The sequence below is a fragment of the Sceloporus occidentalis genome, unplaced genomic scaffold, assembly GCF_023333645.1.
Source record: "Sceloporus occidentalis isolate IW3139 unplaced genomic scaffold, rSceOcc1.0.p SCAF_61, whole genome shotgun sequence".
Classification (NCBI taxonomy): Eukaryota; Metazoa; Chordata; class Lepidosauria; order Squamata; family Phrynosomatidae; genus Sceloporus; species Sceloporus occidentalis.
In genome coordinates, this window is record NW_028317041.1 from 4,511,452 (window position 1) to 4,528,980 (window position 17,529).

At 38.7% G+C, this 17,529-nt stretch overlaps 1 protein-coding gene across 2 annotated transcripts; it reads right to left on the bottom strand.

Moving 5' to 3' along the window:
* Positions 1 to 712: 712 nt before the first annotated feature.
* LOC149287432 (short coiled-coil protein-like) lies at positions 713 to 2,183 on the bottom strand. 2 transcript variants are annotated; one of them, XM_089492927.1, is made up of 3 exons: positions 2,162 to 2,183; positions 1,759 to 1,842; positions 713 to 855 (listed from the first exon to the last, which is right to left on the bottom strand). In XM_089492927.1, the coding sequence occupies exons 1-3, from the start codon at positions 2,181 to 2,183 to the stop codon at positions 713 to 715; spliced, it is 249 nt and encodes an 82-aa protein (XP_089349053.1). The 2 variants fall into 2 exon arrangements, with proteins under 2 accessions (XP_089349053.1, XP_089349054.1); XM_089492928.1 differs by lacking the exon at positions 1,759 to 1,842.
* Between the last annotated feature and the right edge of the window lie 15,346 nt (positions 2,184 to 17,529).

Here is a 17,529-nt window from a genome sequence, read left to right on the forward strand (position 1 = left end):
CCATTTTGTTGACCCCAATAAAAATGTACACTTTCCATAATTGTCATATATAATACAGCAAAAAACAAAACAAAAAAAACAAGAGTTGGCAACATCTAAATAACAAATCTCAAAGAAAATAGAAGCCCATTAACACAACCACTCACCCAATGTTGTGTATAAACCTGACTTATAGATCCTATTTAATGGAGTACAAACTGTCAAGCTCATAGTGCCTCCCCACGCTGAGTAACCAACGTATCTCTAAATATGATCTGATGGTGCTATGCATCATACAAGCTCTGCTGTTCTATAGAAATGGACAAGCAAAACCTATCTATGACAAAATAAATGTCATGCTACCAACATGACCATTCTCTATAAGAGATAAAAAAACATAAGTAGAAATGATGACCAAACTTCATGAAATTAGAATTGTGGGTTCCAGTGATAACATTTCCAGGGTAATACATGATCTGTCTTGGGTGATGGCTGAACGCATCCCTAAGTGGCGTGCATGCACACTGCCTGGTCCCAATAGCTTTTAAATCCAATGCATTGTTACATTATGGACGTCACATGCCCTTTTCTTAGCAGTAGTAGTACTGTCTGGCACAATATCGTTACTATTAGTACCTCACTGGATCTACATCCTATGCTTTCTGGGCCTATGTATGCTAATCTTCCACAAATAAAAACCAAACTGAACAAAGCACACTGTACATAAAGGAGACTACTTCCGCTTGCTTTTGGTGTCTGTAGTCTGGAAAACGCTGGAGGCCGACATGAGGTTCTCAATATACTGTCCAAGGACTTGATTTTCAGACTTCAGTTTCAGGTTTTCCTCTTTAACGGCATCAACTCGCGCAGAGAGATCTGCAGGTCAACGAGAAAAGAAAAAAACGAAAGGTTGGGGCTGTTCATGTATGATAGATCTAACAGCCTTACCCCATCTGCTTGGCTCAAACGTTCCTTGAATTTGCATAAAGTGATACTAACTGGTCAACAATACCATAAAAATAAAAGGGAACTTTTAACATCACAAACCCTGCAACATCTCAAATGCTCCACAGTTAAAACAGATGTTATGATGGGGAACACAAAGGAAACATCTTGTTTCGCTTTAAAAAAAAAACCTAAACGGTAGAAAACTGATTTTAACAGAGATGCTTCATGACATAACATTCATTATATCACATTACAAGAAGGAGAGGACGGTCAACCATGGCAAAGGCTTCAGAGCGTATAAGGAGGGGGATGTGATCTTTAGTTTAGCAGAGAGGAGGTCATTAGTAATTTAGGAGAGGACGGTTCCTTTAGAGTGTTGTGGGTGGAAAGCAGAGAGTTCCAGGAAAGAAAATGATTTAGGTGGGCGCAGGTAAAGTGTTCCATCACCTGTGATGCCATTCCATTTACTTTTACAAATTGTTTGTGTCTATGAAAGAAAATCCATTCAAGTGACTTAGAGGCGTATTACTCAAACTATCAGCTGAAATATTTAAAGTCAGGATTTAGTAAGGTACCTCCTTTGTTGTTTGCAAGGATGTTTGGGTTCACTTATGCCATTTACTGAGATACAAGTATAGGTCCTCTTGGGTTTACTTTTCAACATGCACGGTATGTATAAAGCTGTCTGAATGAGTTTTACACACGAAAACATGCAACACTTGAACTCAATGAGAAACAGACATCTAGCAAAAAGGCCAAAAAGTTCCCGTCTTTCTGTACGACAGGCGTGAAACATCCGTGTGTGAAGCCGCACGGCAGGTCCGTTCATACCTTCTAACGTGTGCTGCAACTCCAGAACTTGATTAATCAGCCTTGTTTTTTCTTCTAGTTCAACCTGATTTTCCACATCCAAAGCTATGAAGAAAAATATACATTACTAATCTATATTTACTGATTTACCGGTAATTATCACCAGTCTGACGGCGGCTACAGATCAGTAGAGGATGTCACGTAAGATAAGACATCTTATGTGACCTCCTCTACTGACCTGGGATAGTAATCTTGGATAGGAGCAGGAGTCCCGCTGCGGGGGCAGTCAGTGAATGCCACCAAACTACATCAGCCTACATACAGCCCTTAAAGATAAAGCTGCTTTCTCAACCGCAACTCAAACTTAACTCTAGTGTCTTTAAAACGTCATTAGCACTTAGGAACTGTGTAACATGCTGCATACCATCCATGTCAGTGTTCATCATGGCAGAAGGGGTTTGCGGAGTCAACCGTAACTGCAATGCACCAAAATCTGCCGAGGGACGGAGAAAAGAAAATGGGTTTATTCACCTTTGTAAGCACCGAAATCATTTTAGTGAAGAAGAGCTGTATAGCGTTATAGAACTAGGCGCTAAATAAACCATATCTTACATATCAATCCTATATTAACTATACAAAGCGGGTGCAGCCGTTTCAGCCTCCCGGCCCCCAAACTCTGCTTCTCCCCTATAGTTGAACATACGTGTGTGTGTGTATATATATATATATATATATATATATATATATATATATATATATATATTCAGATGCTGAACACACATTATATATATATATAATTTGTCAATTGTGGGCCTAGAACCATAAACCTTCAATCATAACAAATGACGTTGAGCATGCAAATCAACACGAGTAACTAAGTAGCACTATGAAGTACTTATTAGAGGATGCATCATATAATAAATGCCGTATAATAACAAACCATACGACACAAACGCTTGTGAAATGAATCATCGTGAACAGCAGTCCACAATAAACGGCTCCATAGGAATCAAGAAACATACATATTAGCATACACAGTATTACAACAACAAAGATGTCACCTCTCCTCTCACACGCCCAAAGATACCGCCGGGCTCTACCTGTCCCCACGTATATAAAATTAAATACAGCAGTTACATGTACACATACACGGCTCTCTGCTATCCGGACACTCCTCTGCGACACCAGAATGGCATGCGCATGCGCCGTACCCAGGCTCAGCCAGCTGACGTCACAACATAAAACAACCAGCCTCCACGGCAAAGAGCCAGGCAATGAGGAAAAAGAGTGTTTAGCGTTCAGTAGAGCTTTAGCCAATCAAAAGACAAGGGGCGGGGCGAAGGGAAACCGTCAGCAGAGTTTGACGTAACACGAGAGGTGGCGTAGAGTTCTATGATCGTGAGACACGATGTAATTCTCCATTGAGGGAGGTGTCGTGATTCGGATACTGAGTTAGTCGTGTGTTATGTGGTCATAGGATAGTTTTGAACTCTTCGTTACACGTATTCTGTGTAGATAAACGATTTACGTGGTGTGTAAGCTTAGGTTATTAGGTGGTTATTAAGGGATGTTCTAGTAGCGTAATAATATAGATTTCGCGTAAATACACGTTAATTGGTGAAAGTTAACGTGCAATAATGAACAATGCAAAGGCTTTAACCCCTTAAGGACAGGGCTGTTTTTATCTTATTGTACCCTTCGTGACTGTTTTGACATTTTCTGCGGTGTTAAGCTGGAATTTTCATCTTTCCCATTTACTGTACCCACAAAAGTTATACATTGCTTTTTTCAGAAGAAGAATGATTTTATTTAGATACCATTATCAGCCAATTTACTATATAAAAAATAATAAACTATGGTGCACAACTGAAAAAAAGCACTTTTTCTGACTTATTTTAAAAAAATATTTTGCTCATCTACAAAAGCTAATGATAACTGCATTTTGCTATTTCAAAACCATTTTCTTTCAAACATTGTAATCTTGTCCCCATGTTCTATTTGGAATATCTTTGAAGCTGTCAGTTCAATTTACCCCCACAAAACCATATATGATTGAAAAATAGACACCCCAAGGTATTTCAAACGCTGGCATTTTCACTATTTCCATAAAATAATTCTACCACCAGCCTTTGTCAAAATTTGTGGTAGTCATCTTTTTTGTGTTTTTTTGTATCCCAAAAATTGTATTTCAGGCATGAATTTACAGCTCCTCTTATGGGCCACTTCCAAACAACAGCCCAATATGTGTTCATCAACATCTCCTGTGACACAATGATGCCAACCATGCATAGGTTTGTCTGGTTGTTCTGGGGCTAAAAGGCTACAATTGGGAAGTGCTTTTTTTTCCTTCTTAAATTTTGGCATCTGGTCAGTCTGCACTCATGGGTATTTCAAATGCATGTATTTAAACTCTTTCCATGCCAGGATTATTTGGAAGATGATGTCATTTCAGGACTTGCTTATAAAAATTTTACTTTTTTTTTTACATTTTTTGGAACTGGATGGTTCCCCTGATGGTGACATCACTTAAGAATAATTTTTACATGTTACCACATTTTAAAAAATAAATAAATTTATTTTTATTCTATTTTTTTTTTTTTTTATATATATATATATATTACTGATCACATTGTGATTTGTAACCCAGGCTCTATTGACTTGCATGGTTGAATACAGTACTTGGAGAGACCTCCTTGGGAACTCATTTGTTTATAGTGGGCTTCGCCATTTTGCAAGAGGCAACAGCTCCCGCTATAGCATTTGTGGTCATTTTCCAGGGCGATCACAGTGTGTCCTGGGGTGGGTTGTCACTGAGTGCCTCGATATCAAGGCATTTCATTAACACTGTTTGAGCTTTGGAGGCGATCACTGATGCCTCGACATTGACCTTTGGTTTCAGGCCATTTGTATGTGTTTTAGCTGTGTTATCTCAGCCCAATATACTAGACAAACACCCTGAATCATAATCATACTGTCTGCTTTAACCCCTTAAGAACTGGGCTTTTTAAAATTTTCGTACCCTTTGTGACCAAGGCTGTTTTAAGATATCTGCGGTGTTTGTGTTCACCTGTAATTTTCTTCTTTCTCAGTTAGTGAATCCACACAAATTAGTAATAAGCAGACAATACACACTTTTAAAGAACAAGTTATGATTTGGGACCAACTAGCTGTTAACCCCTTCAGTCCCTTTGAGCTCAACAGGAACTGTTAACAAATTCATAACCCTTACACGCTGATCTAATGTTTATCATCTCCTAATATTAATGTATATTTGTTATGTATGTGTTAACTGCTCCATTTAAGTTGCACAGTGCTGCACAATTAGTTGGTGCTTAACAAATAAGAGGTAATAATAATAACAGCATTTAGTCCTTTGAAGTGAATGTCTTGATAGCTGAAATTTTATGGTGCAATCACCAGGTGGCAGGAATGTACAATAGCACCGTGCTAAATGCATAATTCCGCATACATGGAAAATTGGTGGAAGTCTTACTGTCTTATCTTTCTCTTTTGGAATTTTAAAATAAGTAATACTGTAGCAAATTTCCATCATGTGCTGTAGTGCTGTAGTGTGATGGTAGCAGTCATACCTTTCTTTTCATTAATATCAAAGTCCCCTAAATTATTCTTTGACAAGGCAGATACTCTCTGCCTTGTGTCCTTGTTCACTGCATGCACCGTCATCCCACCATATTAAGTCGGCTATGGTGCTGTTGATATAGATGGACACAGCTATGTTTTTCTTCATCAAGCGTCAAAGAAGAGATTTTAGCATCATTAAAACTGTCTATATTCAGGATGGACACACACACCCTTGATTGCATAAAATAGTTCCAAAATCCTAGCTACTGATCTGCGCCCCAGGCAACTTCACCCAGGGACCATGTAAAGTCCATGGATAAACGACTTGTAACACCTGGTAAAAGTTAATGCAGCCTCATGGACTCCCTATCAATTTGTTGCATGCTTATGTTCCTAACGTGACCTGTTCAGTGGCACATATAGTCTAAAGCTATTGAGCAGACCTCACTGAGCTAGTCGAGCAACCCGCATTACCCATTGCTGCACCAACAAACAGGAGGTACATAACATGACCTAATGAAAAGACAAATGGACATAATGGTAAGGTAAAGGTGGTTGGCTATACTCCTAGGTTCAGTTACGCCACAACTCTTGAGGGTTAACATGTTTTCTTTCTTAATCGGTATAAACCAATGCATAGGTTTATTTGGTTAAACAATTGGGTTTGTATACACATAAATTTTTTTATAATAAATGTTGGAATATTTTTAAAAAGGAAGCCATATCTTCGACCGAAAAGAGGAAAAATGTGTCTAATTAAACAAAGATATAGTAAAAAATGTCCAAAAATCTCCAGTCACTAGGGTGTGAAAACACCCTGGTTGCAACAGCCTCGCTCGGCCTGCTATTTAAATGTGTCCGCTAGGTGGCACTGCTATTATATGATATCAGGGATATATATTATACTTCACGTTCACCACCATTGGTATTGTTTCAGTTTTTTTGTAATGTATACATAATAGATATTGTACAAAGGCTTTATTTACATGTTTTGGGATGGAATCCTGCCAGTGGGTCTTCACATACAGTCAAGGAGAAGTGTTCCAGGCTGATGCACATGTCAAAAAGAGAAGAGGAGGAAAAACAGTAAACGAGCTTTAAGACAACACTATGTAGAATATTCTGTGAGATTTCTTTCCAACAACTTGCGGTTTTGCTTTTCTGCTGAAGCCCTGTCTCCCATGGCAGAAAGAAGTCTATTATCACTGAACACAGCAGCAATGTTAAAGTTTTAGGTAGTAAGGAGGAGGCAGAAGCTTTAGGGGATGTTTTTAGTTCTGCAGAGTTTGCATGTCACGGAATGTTACCTTTAACTACATTATAAACACCTTGGCCATCTGTTCATAACAAAAACTGCATTTCGAGTTTCAGAAGGTGTGTATTTTTGTATCCCTTCAGTGCCAGAAATACATTGATGGCAAAGAACGCAAAACTTTTCAATTGGAGTGGTTCAGATGAGATGACCATGGAAAGTACACCATCCAGACATGCATTCATCTGCAGCTATACTGACCATGCAGGTCATGTGGATCACTGCCTTGAAATTCCAATTAGGTTGTGGTTCATGAGTATTAGAGTTAAGTAACATATGGAGGGCAACATAATGGACCAATGAATAGATTCTGTATTGTCCCAGTAATGAAGCCTCATAACATCAAACCTGCCAGAATTTTTTTATTTCTCACCTTTTCTCTGACAATCCAGTCATTTCCTTTGGCATTTGTTTGGTTGGCGAGGCAAACACAGTATATTTAAGTTGACTTCTCTGTGTGTAATAATGCACGTACTGGTTTAGAAGATCACCAACTAGTTACATTGACTGTGTTTGGAAGTGACAATTACAGCCTCCTAAACTAGCATAAAGCATTGCCATGAGTGCCAATGTATTCTCAGTTAGCCAATAAATGGTATCATTTTAACTATACTTTTCTAATGTATGTTTTATAAATAGATAATCATTAAGAAAACAAAGTAAAAAACAGTGGAGCCAAAGCTGCAGGCTCAAGCTCCTCCAGGACAGCAATCTTGCCAGTGTTGTACGAATTTCATAATTAATGGAAATAAACTTTTGCCTCTCTAGAGCCCTAAACAGAAAAAAATGTAATATAAAAACAATAGTACTGAATATTTGCAGCTTACTGCATGGTGCTATGACCACGCTATTCTGTATGAATGGAGGTATGTGATGTTTTGACCAAGTTCTGTGACATGAAACTGGCCAGTACTATTTTAGTGTAAACATATTAAGCATACTGAGTGCTTTGGTAAGTAGTTCTGCTATTGATTAAAATAAATGTATTCCATTAATACAGGATTAATTACTTTTGCCCTCTTTGTGCACGATAGATTTTAGCACTAGATGAGTGCTGCTTTCACTTTATCATCATAGTCCAAATTTGGGATGGATGTTGCCAACCGTGGGACATGTCCAAATTTCCCCCTCCATTGTCCCATTGTGCAGGATCTCTAGTATGTCTGTATGCATGATATAGGTGGAACTGAGGTGTAATGACCCATCCATGATGCTCACATAAAGCGGGTGCAACTACATATAATGTGGGTACAGCATAGTTAATACATATGTTTTATTGCTACTGTGCTGGAATAGACTCCTATTTGCAAGGCTGATCTGCATAAACTGCACCACGTCCCATGCACAATTGTCATATTTGTGAAGTTTCCAAGGTATAATCTTCCTGAAGCCTTAAAATCGTGTTCCATATTGTAACTTCAACTAAATAGATTACTTGGGATTAGCTGTGCCAAACCATGACCGTACACACAATAAGCAAAACAGGGTGTGGAGTAAATAGCGGTAGAGGCTCACTCCCCAACCCACCCAGAGATACAGGCCACCCCAGAGCCTGGAGCCAGAGGTTAGTGATGAGCGATAGGATTTTAAAGCCATATCCATCCATCTTATTCACCCCCATTTGTTCTCCCAACCAAGTATAACTGGGATATAAGAGAACATTTTTAATTATTCCTCAAAGTGATTATTATAGCCATGCATAGCTCTCTCTATGTCTTTGCTCAGTAGAACAATCTTTATATTACCCAGAAGATCATTTATTCATGCTAAATGGATTTTCCCCAGAGCTTTGCACAGAAGATGAAGCTTATAATTTTAGTCAGGTCATTACTGACCCGGTGGCCATTGCTAACTGTGAACCAGTGTTAATCCATGTCTTTTATGTTAGACTTTTTTCATATGTATCCTCTAAGGGCTTTGTCAGATCTGAAGAGGCCTCTGTGACAGTGCAGTTTATATTATCTTCCACTTACAGAATCAGCAAGTTTCACAATTAAGAAGTAATTATCCAGCCTAAAATTACCCATTTGCAATTTAGAAATTTCAGTACTGGCATAAGAATTTATACATAAAACACATACATAGCAATTATGGTTTTTGCTTATTATATATACGATAGATAGATAGATAGATAGATTTAGGCAGGTGTGAAAAATGCAGTAAAGTAACAATATTTTCAAAAACAGACATGTTAATAGTTTATTTTGATAATTTAATAAAATGCAAAGTGAGTGAACAAAAAAAGCCATCTAAATAAAATCAATATTTGGTGTGACCACCATTTGCCTTCAAAACAGCATTAATTCTTCTAGGTACACTTGCTCACAGTTTGCTAAGGAACTCTGCAGGTAGGTTGTTCCCAATAGCTGGGAGATTTAAGCACAGTTCTGTGGATTTAGGCAGCCTCAGTTGCTTTTTTTATGTTCATCTAATCCCAGCCAGACTCAGTGATGTAGAGATCAGAGCTCTGTGGTGGCCATACCATCAAGTATTTATGCTGAAGATAGTTATCAATGACTTTGGCTGTATGCTTGGGGTAGTTGTCATGCTGCAGAATACATTTGTGGCCAATCAGATGCCTCCTGGCTGAAATTGCATGATGATGCTCAATCCTCAGCATTGAGGATACCATTAATTCTGACCAAATTTCCGAACTCCATTTGAAGAAATGCCGACCCAAACTTGCAAGGAGCCTCCACCATGTTTCACAGTTGCCTGCAAACAATCATTCTTGTACAGCTCTCTAGTCCTTCGGCATACAAACTGCCTTCTGCTACAGCCAAATATTTAAAATGTTGACTCAGCAGTCCAGAGCACTTGATGCCATTTTTCTGCACCCCAGTTTCAGTGTTTTTGTGAATAGTTGACTTGCTTAGCATTGTTTCCACATCGGAGGTATAGTTTTGGTCGTAAGTCTTCCATGACCAGGCTTCTCCAGATAGTTGATGATTGTACTAGGGTCACGCTGTTTTCTGCCAATGCTGAGTGGATGGCACTGCTGGACATTTCAGATAGCGAAGGTTAGTAAGCATGATGTGCCTTTCATCTGCTGAACTAAGTTCCCTTGGCCAACCAATTCATCTACAGTCTTCAAGATTGCCCGTTTGTTTGTTCTTCTTCAGAAGAGCATGGACACAACATCTCGAAACCTGCTTTGACCTAACTTGTGTCTTGTTGCTGTGCTCAGTCTTGCCAATGGTGTAAGACTTTTTACATTAAACTGTCTTCAGCTACCTCACCTTGTTAGTGAGTTAGGCTGTTCCTACACACTTTTTGTTAAATGATAAAAATAAACTATTAACATGTCTATTTTTGAAAGCATTCTTGCTTTATAGCATTTTTTTACACCTGCCTAAAATGTTTACACAGTACTGTGCAAAGAATATTAATTGGATCAAAATGCACTCAAAATCACGAATACATCTGAAAGAAATCAAGCACATCATGGGTTCAATTCTAAGAGACTGGAAATGGAATCAGTGTGCACCATTTGCAGCACAATAAGGGTCCATATTATTGAGAGATATTTACCTTTCTAGAGCAATTGAATAGCATTCATTTATCAATAGTGGACCTGTTAACCTGTTTACTGATTGTGTATGGATATTAAACATGTAAATCTCTATAGCTGAATTACTTTTGTTGTACTGGAGTTTCTGGACAAGAAGCAAGTTATGCTAACAGTGGTCTTAATCCCAGTCTCAGGATAGAAATAGAAATATGCCACATACACCCTAAAGCCCAACTGCTAAAACTACTAGGCCTAAAAACCTTAAAATCTGAATGAACATAAACATTTGCATTTGTAAACTTGCCAACAGGAGGCGCCGTCCTACAGCTAAACTGTCAGCTCAATTTGCTGACGGCTTCAGCTGCCCATAGTTACATCAGGAGACTTTGGACAGCTGTATGTGTGACACCAGCCATCACTATAGCAACAAAGTGGGAAGCATTTCTAAAACAAAGGTGGCATCTGGAAGAGGATCTTATTAACACATTCGCCTGCCACATGCTGCCACGTAATAGTTTTTCTTTATGTTTAATTTTGTAACATTTTTAATATTATTTTTACGCAACTACGCAATTAACTGCTTTACAACCCTATGGACATATTGTATTATTACGTCCCAAAAAGTGGTCAGAATCCCACTTAGATCCCATAGAAAAGACTATGGTATCGCCTGTGCAAAAGGGGCCCTGCAGTTCTTGGTCTAGGGTGTGCCTCTCAACTGAGCCAATCCTTTGACAGCCAGTCATGGAAGACCAGAGCCATGTGATCAACGTTATGACATCGTGATTGCATGCATTCTGATTTCGCTGAGGCAGAGGAGTGATATTCTGTGTTCTAGGCATTCCATAATAAAGCAACATAGAGGTTCTAACAATGATTACTTTTGTACGTAACAAACAAAAAGCACTTCTGTCAGAACAGTGGAGCTGGTAGATGACAATGAAACAAAACAGTACAACGTGAACCTCAGGAACCACAAATCAGGGCAAGGAACAATGCAAGAAAAGCTGAGATGAAGTCTAGTATATAAAGATCACTGCTTTGTTTGGAAGCATGTGTGTAGGAAACAGGGCAAAAGTAACATGGATATAGGGAGGCAGAGATTTTAGCGACCAGAGCCTCCTTGTGGTGACATGGGTAATCATTTGGCAATTCCCAAATCCCAAAAGGTCCTGAAATCTTCACTCCCCATAAGAATTAAAGAAAAACATTTTAAGAATTATATTGTTTTCTGCAGTCGTTTGAGTGCCCACCTATAGGTTAGTTTGATGGGGGAATTGTGGGTAGTGTGTTTTAGGGAGAAATAAAAAATAAGAAATAAAAATGTAACACTTAGGCTTGGGGCTATTGTTAATAATTCCCTTTTCTTATTGTGTAAACTATTAAGCACATCTGTTATCACCATATACAATATCACAATATACAATTTGACAATACGATTTACGCATTAAGACATACAGGTACAGAAGGAGAAGAGGACCTGTCTTTGCAATCTTACAATCTGGTATTGCTAGAATTTCAAATGAAAGTTAATAAAGACATCATCTTTGAGCAATCACCTTGTCCTGCAAGTTTTGAAGATGAGATTGCCCTCAGGCATATTCTTTGTATGATACCCCCTACTAACTCACAGAAACAATGTAAGGTGTAGAGTCTGGTGTGCTGGTGTTTTAATAATACAGTGAGTTAAACAGCTAAAATACATCTTTACTTTTAAGTTTGTTGTAACACTAAATGTAGTGTCATTGTTAAGGCATGGTGAAAAAGGCAGCACACCAGAGTCCACGCATTTCACAGTAGCCCAGGATGGATGGAGAGATCTTGAGATGGTGATGAGAATCAGGACCTACACATGATAGCTCTTGAAAAGCCTGAGTGGCACAAACAAGGGGTTACCTAGTGCCACATTAACTTTAAGTAGGACACCACCTTAACTTTATGGAACTTGCATGCATTTACCATAAACAAAACCACATTTATTTTTTAAAAAAATACATATTCCCTTTTAATGTACAAAACATCAGACATATTATAGCAAACAAAAAGGTTAAAGAATTCAAAGTACAATATAACTTTCCTTGTTGTCCAGTTACTAAAGCAGATGCCAGTGTATAGTACTGTGTTCAGTAAATATATCTCAGTAAACGCTTTCATCTAAGTAATCTTTATCAGCTCAGAATTGGATACTCTCCATACCTGTGGTTTCTTCTAAAGAAACATTGCTAAACATATCATCTTCTGGTTCTTCCATGCTTGGATCCATTTCTGTAAAATATGCCAGGCTTATCTGCGTGAAACAGAACCGAGAGCCTCCATGTGATACTTCAAGTTAAATCATTAATAATGTTCCAGCAAACAAAGGCCACCCGATTCTTCCCAGAGGATGATCGCCTCTTGCTTGCCAAGCAATTTGATCTGTGCAAGCTCTAACAGTGCAAAGTTTAAAACTAACAATTCCTTCTGACTTCCTTATTTACACAGGGAGGTTATGTAGCGTTTCCATCACCCCTCCTTATTTTATTACACAGATTGTAAGGTCCTTTGAGCAGGGCCCTCCTCACTTTTTGTGTCTTTAAGCCCTAGTTTTTACGTGACGTATTACTCATTATGTCCTTTTTTAGCCAATGTACAATGCTGTAGAATATGATGGCTTTAAAAATCAATAAGCAGTAGTATTTAACTCCTTCATGACCAAATGGTAGTACCATTATGTCCATGAAAAGTAAGGCAAGATGCCCCTTTTGATGTACAGGTACGTCTCTAGCTCTAATGTGCACCACATCTGGCTGGTTCTGTCTTCCGCAATTGAGGCAGTCCTGCAGCCAGTAGTATCATGTGATCGCATGACCTTCAGACCTGATGCTCTGCCTCCCTCCTCCATCTTTGTGATCTGGAGGATAATTTATAATACCAGTTTGCCCCTATTCGACCCAGTATTCCTTAACCCTTCCACTGCCTTATACCCCCTGATCCTTATACATACATATAAAAAATGTATAAAAAAATCTTGCTTTAGTTTAGTTTACTGTTAGATTCGTTTGGTGGGTGGTAAGAGGGAATTGGCGATAGTGTAGAGGGTTTTGGGAAGGAGAAACACATTTAAAAGTTCATAAAAACTTTATAAAAGTTTTTAAAACTTTTTTTTTATGAGTAATGGAATGCTTCTACAGCGCACAAAAAACATATGATATTCTGGTTGAATCAAATGTCTTGTCCAACAAAGCCACTCTCACATTAAGCCAATATCTGATGTGCCAAGTGTTTCTTCAGATGACGCTGATGCCTAGGTATGGAACCTATGCCTATGACTGACCATTGTTGGGTACCCCAAAATATGTTGGAGTCTGAAACCTCCCATTTATTACGTCTCCTGGCATCGCATATGATATTGATGGCAGTGAGCTTTTGCCAGTGGCTACTTTGGCTTCTTAAAAGTTATGCCATTCTTGTTTAAAGCTGCTAATTCTGAGGGTTCTCTGGCTTTTAAGTGTTTGAAAAATAAAATGTTGTTGGTTTTTGCCAGTCACCACTTTGGCTTCTTAAAAGTTTATGCCACTCTTGTTTAAAGCTGCATAATGTAGCATTAGAGAGCTGTGAAATGAGAAGCAGCTGGTCTGTGGCATGCTCCTTTAAACCCAAGTGTTCTCTCATAGAGGAAATCCTGGGATGAAGGCCAGGTTTGTATATGAAATCCACCAGTCATGCATCCTCTTTTAAAAGACATGAATCCAACGATGTACATCATTCCAAGTAGCAAACTGGTTTCTGCAAATGTTAGAACAGACTCTGGTGGCAGGCCCAGGGAGGCAGCAGATTGTCTCAGATAACCCAAACAAGAACATTTCCACATTGAAAGCCATTGAGCCGACGCAGCCTCCAAAGTATGCAGCAAAAGGTGCTTCATGCGTTTTTTTGATGTCATATTGCGGTGGTCAGCACCAGCCACAGAGGAGGTTGGCTCGGGACACTTGATTTTTGTCCACCTCTTTGCAAGTAAATGTATTTGGAGATGAACACTAGTGTACTCTGTATATTTCCTAAACAAGCTAACATGCCATCAACTGAAAAGGGGCAGATACAAGGAAAAGACGGCTGGATTATTAACACGATTAAAATAAATGAGCTAGAGATCATTGTCCAAGTCCTATTATGGTGTCACCATGTCATACATATATCCCCTTATATTGTTTTATTACACTCTTTGATCATAAGGCTATCTGTGAATATGTCTGTGTGATATTGTCCCCACTGTTCCAGGCTCAACTATCAAATAACAAATTAGTAGTCCTGATTACACTAACACTGTAAAATAAGGTTAATTTGCCGTGAGGCTCTGCTACCACTTAAAAGAGTGTGATTTCGGTCTCAACTCTGTAGAATAGTGAATGATTGATATCCATCTCTCATTAATGTGAAAATTGTCCATCTTATCACTCTACTACCTTAACCCCTTGATGACAATTGCCGGTCCGGGCACGTCACGGAAATTCAAGTCGATAACGACAAATGACGTGCCAGGACCGGCACGTCTTTAAACGGGTGCAGAAAGCGATCTATTTTCGCTTTCTGCACCGAAACGGCGTTGCTGTAATGCCTCGACCTCGAGGCATTCAGCAACGCCATTATCGGCACAAAGGGGCCATCTCTGGCCCCTCCCCGGGGCGTCAACATCCGCCATACATTGTATGGTGGCGGACGCCCATTTTAAAAGCGTTTAGGAGGCGATCAACGATCGCCTCCTAAACTTAAATGGTGTCGCTGGAATGCCTCGATCAGGAGGCATCCAGCGACACCAAACACTTACCTGGGGATGGACTGTGACCGCTCCGGAGAGCGGTCACAGCCGCAGCTGCCGGTGATCTTCGCCATCAGCAAGATGGCGGCGGCCCGGGAAAAAAAAACAATAAAGTCTAAAAAGTTTGCTAGACGGTCTCCAGACCCTCTAGAGAACTCTGGCTCCACTTGCAGGTTGAATATAGGTACTGCATTCAACCATGCAAGTCAATGGAGCTCAGCTTTCTAATCACAGTGTGATTAGAAAAAATAAATTAAAAATAAAATAAAATTAATAATAATTAGGAAAAAAATAGTAAAAAACCAGTAAAATGTAAAAATAATTTCCCACTGATGGAACCTTCAAGTTGAAAATTTTTTTTAAAAAAATTAAAAAAAAAGGCAAAAAAAAAAATATATATCTAAAAAATATATTTTTGTGAGCAAGTCCTAAAATTAGCATATTAGCTTAAAACAATTCTCGCATGGAAAGAGTTAAAATACTGGCATATTAAATGCCCAAGGGGTGTCTACTTTTAAAAAATGTATGATTTGATGGGGTAAATTGAATTGCCGGGTTCAACAAGGTCCCAATTAACACGGGGGGAAGGATGGCCACACATCTAATTTCCAATTAGAAAAATGCACACGTACCAAATGTGGCCTTTTAGTTCCCCCCAAAAATGACAAACCCATGCATGTGGGGTATCACTGTACTCAGGAGATGTTGCTGAACACATATTGGGGTGTCGTGTGACACCCACATATACCAGGAGCTGTAAATTCATACATAAAGTAGGTGTGTGTGGGAAAAATACACACACAAAAATACTACTGCAAACTTTGAAAAAATGCTGGTGGTAAAATGTGTGCATGCAAAGAGTTAAAATACCAGCATTTAAAATACCCTGGGGTGTCTAGTTTTCAAAAATATATGGTTTTGTTGGGCACACTGAAATGGCCCGGCTCAAAGATGTACCAAATAGGGCATGGGCAGTGGATCCCCAAATGCCAAAGTTCAACATTGAAAAATGTGCATGCCCCAAATGTGGCCCTTTTGCCCCCGAACAGCCAGGCAAAATCATTCATGTGAGGTATCGCTGTACTCAGGAGATGTTGCTAAACACATATTGGGGTGTTTTTTGATAGTGACATATACCAGAACCTGTTTATTCATACCTAAAGTAAAATGTGTGTGAAAAAACAAATGCAAAAAAATTACTACCATAAAGTTTGACAAAGGCTGATGGTAGAATAAGTGCTTGGAAAGGGTTAAAATACCAGCATTTGGAATACCCTGGGCTGTCTAGTTTTCAAAAATATATGATTTGATGGGGTAAATTGCATTGGCCGGCTTCAAAGATACCCGAAATGGCACATGGGGGGAAGAATTACGAGATTTGGAAAAAATGGCTTTGAAAAACGCTACCTGTACTTATTGCTCCATAACGTGCAGAAAAAAGCAAAAAAACATAAAAACATTGGGTATTTCTAAACTCAGGACAAATAGTAGAATCTATTTAGCAGTTTTTTTTTATTACCTTTTATAGATGAGTAAAAGATTTTTCAACTAAAAGTTAGAAACAGTCATTTTTTTCGAAATTTTTCACCATATTTTATACTTTTTTTAATAGTAAATAATATGATACAATCAAAACAATGTCATCTAAAGAAAGCCCTTCTTGTCCTGAAAAAAACAATATCTAATGTGTGTGGGTTCAGTAAACGGGAAAGAAGAAAATTACAGCTAAACATGAGCAGCGCAGAAATGTTAAAACGGCCATTGTCACGAAGGGTACAAAAAGTAAAATCAGCCTTTGTCACGAAGGGGTTAACAATTGAACCGGAAAATGAATCTGGAAATGCAACCAAACAGCAGAGACGCTGCATATCAGTGTAATAATGCCAGGTAGAGCCAACGCTAGCTCTTATTTCCACATTAAAATGGGGAATACAAAAAATAAATGTCAATTGTAAACATGTTTCAGCTTTGATTTTGAGGAATAGTAATACTGACTTGTCACGAGACATCACCCATCCAAACGTATCCATGTTTACCTGCTGCAGCCTTGAAGTAAGATTCATCTAGCTAGGAACAGAATATACAATCTCTCCTTGTATTCTGGTGTATTCCTTTTTTTCTAAATAAACCTGCCTTGATTTTATTTAGAGTTGCCACAAGAGAATCGCATGATCAATCATCGCAAGTATGTAAAATATGATATTTATAAACCAGGCACCTTGTTATTGAAATGACAGCTGTCTGAGCATTTCTGTTCTAATGAACCCTAAGCAAAGGAGCTGTGTCTGAAAGGTTTTGTGAATGTTAATAATGCTGTGATGTGGTGAGTGCATTCCTGGCATGTACAAAGCCCCTCTGACTGACACTAGATGACAATAACCCACTCGCAGAACAGCTTACCAAGGCAGTGACAAGGCTGCATTAGAGGTGTCATTCTTCTTAACTGTAGCACTGGCCACCCAAACTTGTCAGTCTCAAGGGGTTTGGCTCCTCTTCTCTCTAGACATCAGGTTATAATTTTTTAAATATTAATATGTCCAAGAATCTTTCTTGGAACTGCCACATTATCCCAGACTGTTATACATACACATA

Excerpts from the sequence above, each read along its gene's own strand:
- LOC149287432 (XM_089492927.1), bottom strand. The coding sequence starts at position 2,183 with ATGATGAACACTGACATGGATG. Across the intron at positions 1,843-2,161 it reads GATGAACACTGACATGGATG|CTTTGGATGTGGAAAATCAG; the intron begins GTATGCAGCATG and ends TTTTCTTCATAG. Across the intron at positions 856-1,758 it reads GTTGCAGCACACGTTAGAAG|ATCTCTCTGCGCGAGTTGAT; the intron begins GTATGAACGGAC and ends GTTGACCTGCAG.